This window comes from Miscanthus floridulus, chromosome 6, assembly GCF_019320115.1.
Source record: "Miscanthus floridulus cultivar M001 chromosome 6, ASM1932011v1, whole genome shotgun sequence".
Lineage (NCBI taxonomy): Eukaryota > Viridiplantae > Streptophyta > Magnoliopsida > Poales > Poaceae > Miscanthus > Miscanthus floridulus.
The window spans coordinates 443,407-453,266 of NC_089585.1; the positions used below are offsets into that span (position 1 = coordinate 443,407).

General features: G+C 44.2%; 1 protein-coding gene across 1 annotated transcript; it reads left to right on the forward strand.

The window, feature by feature from the left end:
- Positions 1–4,963: 4,963 nt before the first annotated feature.
- LOC136457364 (S-type anion channel SLAH4-like) lies at positions 4,964–7,670 on the forward strand. The gene is given in 3 exon segments (XM_066457391.1): positions 4,964–6,188; positions 7,207–7,290; positions 7,292–7,670. Coding segments are annotated over 3 exon segments (1,215 nt in total). The 5' UTR covers positions 4,964–5,261; the 3' UTR covers positions 7,496–7,670.
- Positions 7,671–9,860: the final 2,190 nt, after the last annotated feature.

Below are 9,860 nucleotides of genomic sequence, written 5' to 3' on the forward strand. Positions count from 1 at the left end.
TTATGCTATTCATTATTCATGCTTACATTGATCATGTGTTTTACTTTGGGATTGAAACAACTTATTGCTACTCTTATGCTAAAATTGTGACAACTAAAAGCTGAATGCTGTTAAACCTGTGTCAAGCCTTTTGAGCCTCATGAACCCCATGTTACACTTGTTGAGTACGACACGTACTTACGCTTGTTTATTTTTATTTTTTGGATAAAAATCCCAGATGGGTAACAGATGTTTATGGTAATGATGACTTTTCTGGGGATTACTAGACTTGTGGTCAACCAGTTGACGTCCCTGTGATATGGAGCTTCCGCGAGAGATTTTTCTTTATACTTCTGCTACATTTATGTGACGACTCTATCCTATTATACATGATGTAATAAACACTTGTGATAGTACTATCTATAATTTGCCGGCTTATATGTGTGACTAATCTCTGTGCGCACATAAAATTATGTATCCCATTTTATCCTTAAAATCGGGTGTGACAGGCAATGACCAACATGAAAATAGGTAATAGTTAAAATTTATTTTTCCACATCTTATTTGCACTCCAAGAGTCATTCTCGTTTTCTATATTTGGCTAGTGAGAAATCCAGAATGGCTAGCAAGAAATTCAGAATAAAAGATGGATATATTTGGATAGTCAACTAAAGAAGCTGTTGGAGGGGTTTTTTGACGAAAATCTCTATTCATAACAATTAGAAAGAATACAGAGTCTCTTGGAGTTGCTCTTATATGGTTAAACAAAACATTTTTCAGGAATGCTCTATTATTTCAACCGAGTGCCTGTACATATCTAGGTGGTTTTGACAACCGCCTCTACCAAGGACCTCTATATATGCGAAAGAGCTTGTAGCCTAGTGGTTACAAGAGCCTTAATACCATCTCATCGGGTTCTAGGTTCGACTCTTCATGGTAACGACTATTCTAGGATTTAACAGCATTGTGCTTTCAGTGGTAGGCAACGGTCCCGTTGATAATGAGGCACCTGTGGTATATCTTCATCAATCTCAATGATTTGTCGGCCTAGTCTTTGAAGATGAGTGTACGTGTGTTCATAGGAGTGAGTGTACGTGCGTTGTGAACGTTTACGTTGTACTATGTAGTTCTCAAAAAAGGACATCCATATATAAATAAAGCATTATTGAGTATCCAATAGCTAATATTGTGAAGTATTTTTAAGGGTTATAGACGTTCTGAGCTGTTGTAGGATCCCGTGAGCATCTAGAGGGGACGAATTTGGTGTATAATTTGAGAGCTCAAATTAAAAATACCACAAGAAAAATAATAAACTAATCTAGTAAGATATGCACTTAAAGTTTTGTCTAGTGTGCTCTAGCTTAATTACTCTCAACCCACAAAGAGTTTTCCAATCTAGAGCCAATCCTATCAACTAGCCTAGGGCTAATCTAGAAAACATTGTGGCAAACATTTCTTTTTTTTTAATATACTATTGTTAGGCTCTTTTAGATGCTATTGGGACGACGACTTGCATGTGGTGGGTTTTGTATGTCAAACTCTCAAAAGAATTAGATGCTACTGGGACGATGACTTGCATGTGGGTTTTGTATGTCAAACTCTTGAAATAATGGATCCAAGATATAAGATCAATGCACTTGTAATTCTCCACTATAGTTTAACATAACTAGCAATAACAGCCACTATCTCTGGCTATATCAGTTTGAGGAAGGTCCAACTATTTGCCCCTAAGTGTAATTTCGAGGCTACAAATTCTTGTAACTGGCTATTATCGGTTTCAGGAGGCCGAACGCTAAATGCCATAGCCGGTTGAAAGGATCGTTTCAATGCCTAGAGGGAGGTGAATAGGCTCTACAAAACTTTTCCTCAAAAGATTAGCACTTAAAAACAACAGGTCACTGTGCACATGACAATCCCAATCTACCCGACCTAGCCAGCTTATTTCACTGAAATGAGAACGAGATCTCTCCCTTCTGTTGTATTTAAGGTTGAGAAGTGGAACTCTGCATCAGGGTCTAAAGGACCTCTGGACACTTCTTGGTTCAGAATTAAGGGTATACCTCAGTGAAAAAAAGGTCTTTCTCTAATGTTTGCATGGTGGCTTCAAAGGTTGGAGTGCCTTTGGAAATTGACAAAGACAACTGGACTTAAAAAGAATATGTAAGAGTGAAGATTGGGTGCAGAGATGTGACAAAGGTACTAGCTACTGTTGATAGTGTCTTGTATTTTCACTTCCACGATTTTCATTTTCAGAGGGAAGTAGAACAGGAAGGATATACAAACCCTGCAGACAATAAATGGATAAGAACCGGGGGTGACAAGGCTTCTGACGATAATTCGTCTCCCAAAAACCCAAGGCTATGGGGAGGGTTCCAAACTGACGATACCTTGGCAGGGCCCAGCAGAACAAGCAACAGCGACAAAGAAAGGCAAGGGGCAGAGGGTATCAACAAGGATCAATTGGAAAATAGTGAGGATGTGGATGACAGTGAAGATGAGGGCTTGCAAATGGGAGACTTATGTCAACCTGGTGTTGGTGGATTGATATTTGGCAATTTCAGTAGAGTGAAAATCGGGAAACTGAGCTACATCTAGGGGGGGGGGGGGGGGGGGGGGGGGGGGGGGGATAAATGAGTATGGCTCTAGCATGTGTAATTCCAAATATGATCTTTTGGTTGCCACTGAGGCAAAAAAGGGCACTTCTTAACTCTGGTAAATCAAATGAAGGCAGCATGGGTAAGAAGAAGGGAGTCAAATATGATCCTTTGGTTGCCACTGAGGCAAAAAAGGGCACTTCTTAACTCTGGTAAATCAAATTAAGGCAGCATGGGTAAGAAGGGAAGTCATGGGTAACAACAATTTGAACAATGAACTTACAGTTATCCTAGTGGGATCCAGTCAATGGGTGGGAAATGAAGAGAGCTAATCACCTAGATTTATGCCCCGTTCGGCTGGCAGAATTTTGGCTGAAACTGGCTGGAAAACACTGTTCTGGCTGAATTGTTGTGAGAGAAAAACATTGTTCGAGCTGAAAAAAGAAGCCGAACAAGCCGGATATGAGGTAAGCCAAACGGGGTCTTAGAAAAGGACAAATAAAGAACATCTTGTGTGGCAGATGTGAGAATTGAAGATGTAATGAAAACTCAAAGAGGAAACTAAAGATATTGAGATGGTGGAAAAGGTGCCAGTAGTAAAAGAGACACTAGAAATGAGAGAGATTCGAATTCCTGATAAATTTGGTAATAAGAGGGTTTTGACATCCATTCATCATCTAATGACTATGTGATTGATAAAAAAAACATAGCAATTACATACTTGATCCATCTATATTCTTTGAAATTTTATGTACACTTTTAGTTATACATTTTTTATAATAATAAGTAAAGGCATCACCTAATAAAGTATATGGCAGCACCGTATTCACTGGATATTCTTGTGTGGCCGATCGACCGGGCTGAGCCGCTGCCCCCTGTCTCGGTCCCGATGGATCCCCAAAACCTAAATGGTATGGTGGGCATGATGCAATGGCCATAGTGATGTGTCATCACGGTGCACATGGCAGCTGGGATATATGATCATCCGATCCAAGAAATTAAAGGCGATATCGAGCTAGCAGACCTAATATGTACCTAACACGATATCAATTCCAAATCCGGCCATGGAGACGTGATTACGAGGTGCGTCTGCGGTGCGTGGTGGCTTTAATTTATTTTTGCCCCTCTCGCTCGATCGTCCTCGTGCTACCTCCACTACTTTTCTTTTTCTATTCGATCATTCTGTGTGCATCGATGTGTGATACACATACACAGCCGTCGCCCGTAGGATCGGACGGGAAAGCCAAAACGTCCAAATTAAGCTGCTCCACTGCTGGCCCATTCTGACGAGGAATCCACGTAGGATTCATGCATTACATATACTACATATTTCGTACGGCGCTCCGGTTCACACACCTTTTTTGTTGAGCTAGCTACCGTTTTTCCAGGAAAAAAAACACTCAGAGGAATATATCATAGGAATATATAGCTGCTGCTATCTAGGATGCTGCTATCTAGGATGAAAACCGACGGAAAGCCTCTTAACCGTTTTCTACTTCTACATTTGAATACGAATACGAAAACGAAAACGAAAACGAAAACGAAAGTGGTAAAGCCAGACACGAAAACGAACACGAACTACGGAATATCGAGAATTTCGAAAACAAATTAATTCGAGCGGAATTATGTCGAACACGGTCGGTATATGAAAAATCAATATTGGAATATTGACCCGAAGGACCAAGTGCATAACAATTAACGAGTGAATAATAATTAACAAGCCCTACAACTTTCTTAAAAAGTACCTCCATTCGAACACCATGTAAGAAAGATATGATTTTTCTAATGGCAACCGGCGCTTGTACGTGATTAATATACCGCTGAAACTTTGTTTTTTATATCTTAAAGACCTCAAATGAAAAAAACTAAAAGCTAGAAAGTTGTAGATCTCGTCGAGAGCTATAATTTTCATATAAAAATTATCTTCATCCGAGATGTATGAAAAAGATAGAATTTTTCTAAGACTGGACTTCTAATGGGCCAAATTTGGTTTAAACCGAATTTCGAATTCGGGATATTCCGAATTATAAAAGTAGAAATGTAGAAAATGATCGGAAAAAATGTCAAAACCGTTTTCGTTCCGATTTCAAATTTGATATTTCGAATCTATCTGAAAATACGAATTCGATCAAATTAAATGTAGAAAATAATACGGTGAGGATATTTTCATACCGTTTTCATCCTACTGCTATCGGCGAGAAACTGGCAGCGCCTGCCTGCCCCAGTTACTGCCTCACCCACATGTACCCACAGGCCGGGCCGCCAGTGGACTGGAACGAACGAACCGGTCGAGAGCACTCACCAGCTCCGATCCGGTGGAGCATCAGGATATATATATATAGCTACAACTTGGAGAATAAGAATATACTATACTCCAGGTCCAGGAAGGAGTTAAGTAACCCCAGTTGGTCAGTGGACCTAGCTTAGCTTAATTAGCTAGGACGGACGTACATCCTGTGTAGTACGGTACAGTCCTCAGCTTAGCTTATTCCCAAATCCCAACCTAGCTGGACTGGACCTGCTGCTCGATGGATCGGCCTATAAATACCGATCGATCGAGATAACCACCAATAACCCCCTGCAGGTAGAGACTAGGAGAGCGGTAGCTAGCTGCAAGAAGCAAGCTCATAATTAAGCAGACGATCGATAGAGTTGGTCCATCAGCTAGCAAGCTAATCAAGTTAGTAAATGGAATTGGTGGTGGAAACCACCGCATCATCCTCTTCCTCCCTTAAACCCCACGACGGCGGCAGTATTAGCAACAATAATACAGCTGCTAGCAGCAAGAGGGCCACCAGCAGCCACGGCGGCAACAACTTACTCCGGCGGTGGGAGTGGGACATGCTGACGCGTTTCCACGCCGGCTACTTCCGCATCAGCCTGGCGCTCAGCGGGCAGGCGCTGCTGTGGCGCACGCTCATCAGCGACTCCGCCGCCGCCGTCTCCTCCTCCTCCTCCAGCGGGCACGGGCCCCTGCTGCCCCTGCTGCCCTCCGTGGCGTTCCTTCTCCTCTGGTCGCTGGCGCTGCTGGCCCTGCTCGCGCTCGCCGCGCTCTACGCCGCGCGCTGCCTGCTCCGCTTCCCCGCCGTGCGCGCCGAGTTCCGGCACCACGTGGCCATGAACTACCTGTTCGCGCCCTGGATCTCGTGTCTGCTGCTGCTGCAGTCGGCGCCGTTCCTGTTCCTGCGCCCCAGCGCGCCGCCCTACCATCTGCTGTGGTGGGCCTTCTCGCTGCCCATCCTCGCGCTGGACGTCAAGATCTACGGGCAGTGGTTCACGCGCGGACGGAAGTTCCTCTCCATGGTGGCCAACCCGGCCAGCCACATCACCGTCATCGGCAACCTCGTCACGGCCAGGGCGGCCGCCAGGATGGGCTGGCACGAGGGCGCAGTCGCCATCTTCGCCGTCGGCGCCGCGCACTACCTCGTGCTCTTCGTCACGCTCTACCAGAGGTTCCTCGGATCCGACTCGCTGCCGGCCATACTGCGCCCGGTCTTCTTCCTCTTCTTCGCAGCGCCCAGCATGGCGTCGCTCGCCTGGGACGCCATATCCGCCTCCTTCGACACCTGCTGCAAAATGCTCTTCTTCCTCTCCCTCTTCCTCTTCGCGTCCCTCGTACGTCGTCGTTTATTTCTCTTCTTGTTTTATTTAATTTTATGCATAGTAATTTTTGCTTGAATGAAAGTATATATATATGATGAAATTGGGTTGCGCACACACTTGTTTTATTAGTCCGAAAATTAGAACAAGTGCTAGATAGTGCGCATGCACTAGATCACTAGTAGATAGATATAATACTATTATTCTCGTTGGTAATGGTGGGCGGAGACAAACTAAAAGATACCTTGTCCTCCGATCCCCTTACGATATGAATATGATCGATCCCTCTGTGGGAAGAAGCAGGGAAGGGAATATGGGATATATAGACGATGCTTGCATATCTTTTTCTTACGTACAACGACTACAAGCAGGCAGGCAGCCACTCATCATGCATTGCACGTTGGAATTATATTACTGGATCATGCATGCTCTCTCTCTCTCTCTCTCTCTCTCTCTCTCTCTCTCTCTCTCTCTCTCTCTCTCTCTCTCTCTCTCTCTCTCTCTCTCTCTCTCTCTCTCTCTCTCTCTCTCTCTCTCTATCTATCTATCTATCTATCTATATATATATATATATATATATATATATATCTATATATATATATATATATATATATATATATGGAAGAGGTTATTCAGCAAGCCGGCTACAAATAAGTTATTCTGTAGCCACCTCTATTACCATAATTTTATATACTAATTTACCATATGTCAATACATATTATTACTATAGTTGGGTTACTATAACACATGGGGAATATTTACCATAACGTTATAGTAACCACTAGTAAGGAGTTACTACTGTTAAATCTCGTAAATTACCATAGTAATTATCGTAACTCAAAGTGGCTACAGAATAAGTTATTCTGCAGCCAGCTATAGAGAGTAGTTTTATATATATATATATCTATCTATAAGTAAGTAAGTGGTAGTGCATACAGCTGACTCATTCCCAACGTACTACACTTTTCTTTCCATCCTGTGTGGTACGGTGATTATATGAACTTCACTGATGATATGCATGCGTGGCATGCAGGTTTCCCGGCCGACGCTGTTCAAGCGTGCGATGCGTCGCTTCAGCGTGGCGTGGTGGGCCTACTCGTTCCCGCTGACGCTACTCCGCGCTGGCGTCCGCGGAGTACGCGCGGGAGGTGCGGCAGGCGGCGGCTAACGCGCTGATGCTGGCGCTCGCCGTGCTGTCCGTGGCCGTCACCCTCGCCCTCATGCTCTTCACCGCCCTGCGCACCGCCGAACTGCTGCCGCACGACGACCCCTTCGACTGCCCGCAGCTGCCCCAGCTGCTCGTTCCTCCTAGTGTGCGATAGATAGCTACCTCTTTCGGCCAGGCAGAGATCGAGAGCGTCAGTGAGATGTACTGTATATATACTCGTATATATATGGGCACCAGTAATATATATAGTGTATGCATGTAATGAAGCGTGTATAGATAGATTATTGATGCATGCTACGTTTCCAATTAATTATAAATCAGGTTTAACTTTTCTAGATGTTAAACACACGTAGATTGAGACGGATACAAGGAGAGAAACGTACAAGTTCTTGCTTTTGACTTTTATTATACATACATATACGTGTCTTTTGTGAACAAAATATATTGGCATTTACTCTGTTCCAAATTATAAGTCGTTTTGACTTTTTTTTTACATCCAATTTACTATGTATCTAGATATAACATATGTCTAGATACATATCAAATTAGACATACCAATAAAGGTCAAAGCGACTTATAGTTTGGAATGAATGGCTAGTTTTGGAAAGACATGCTAGTATACATTCTTGTTCACAACATCCTTTACAGTAGCTCTGGAACACACGATTGATCTCATCTCTCAGCGTAATGAAAACCCAAAGAAGATTAACATAGTATCACCGAGTGCCTTTTTTAGGGGCTGAGGCTGGTACGGTATTGAACGAAAACGGGCCACTGGACCATACGCCGTGTTTGTGCCAAGAAAAAGGCTTATCATGCCATGTCGGCATGGCAACAAGAGAAGGTGTCTGTTAGGACTGGATGACTAGTGGGCCTGAGACAGGTTGTCCATCCAGCAGCTACAAAAGAGAACCGAGAGCAGGCCAACGAGGCATCGAACAAATATCAGAAACCTTCTCTTAGTTTATTTACTGTTCTTCTTTTCTCCTCAAGTATCTCCCTCTTCTGTACCCAGATTTCCCTACTGCTACTGCTTATCTTCTTCCCTAGATGTACTACTTCTAGTCTACTTCCTCGATCTCATGCTCGCTGCCTTCCCAAACTCCTTTCTCAAATTGTATGGGACCAGTTATCAGTAATTGATTGGGGATGTGCAATCGGGTTGCTAACAATTGGTATCAGAGCCATCGATTCTTGGTTCTTAGCGCCATGAATTCCTCTTCCGTGATATCTCCTGCTTCCTAGCTCCTCCTCGAAGAAATCCAGCTTGCCTTCGCTGAGATCCACAGGAGGTTCGATGAGTTCGATGCTCGTTGGGACCGGCGCGTTGTCGAGCTCTTGGCCTCGCAGGAGCAGCAGGATGCCTAAAAGCGCTCTAGTTTAGTTTTGGTAAATTTGATGAAACACTAAGTGCTAACCCATAGCTCTAAGTGATCATGAGATAAGGTAGCACATTCTAAGTGGTGGATCAAATGGTGATGATCAAGTGCTCGGGCTTGGAAAAGAAAAAAGAGAAAAACAAAATGGGCTCAAGGCAAATGTGATATCCATAGGGCCATTTTATTTTGGTGATCAAGACACCTAGTGGGTGTGATCACATTTAGGATAGATAGCCATACTATTAAGAGGGGTGAAACTCATCGTAAAATACGGTTATCAAAGTGCCACTAGATATTCTAACTCATTGCATATGCATTTAGATTCTAGTGAGTGCTAACACCCTTGAAAATATTTTATGAAAACTTGCTAATACACGTGCACAAGATGATACACTTGGTGGTTAGTACTTTTGAGCAAGGGTGGAGAAATTGGTGGAGAAATTGGTGAAGAGGATGCGTTGTTTCTCGCGACCAGATGTAGGACTGGACTCTGGACATGCGCAACTAGTCAGTGGTGGAGAAGTAGCATGGCCTCGGTCTTGATGACCGGACTTTGGTTGACAGAGTGATCGAACGCGGCGGTGTGCGTCCGATCGGCAGTGACGTACGCTGATGCAAGTAGTCGTGGCGCACACAGAGGAGCAAGAGAGGATCAGACGCTGCCATGCGTCCGGTCGCTGTCGATCTGACGCGTCCAATCAAGAAAAAGTGGTGTTGGATCATCTCTGGAAGTGACCTGACATGGCGTAGTGGGAGTCAGGTCGGTAGAGCAGCGTGTTAGGTCATTGGCTTCGCGGGCATGGGCGCGAGTGACCGTTCGCCTCATCGATGCATCCGGTCGCTCTTTAACCGCATGGGCGTAGACATGTAGCCGTTGGAGATCTATGGCTAGCGTTTGAAGGCAGGCCACATGGCGCTCAACGAGCGACCGGAATCTGGTGGCGTGTGTCTGGTCACCTCTGACCGACGCGTCTAGTCAACCCGCAATGAGCTACCCATGGTGCCCAATGGCTCTATTTTGTGAGGGCTTCTATTATTTAAGCCTCATGGCTGACTCTTGCTCACTCTCTTGGCCATTTGTATTGAGTATACATCCTAGTGAGCATAGCCAACACTCTCTAACTCACCTTGCTTGATTGG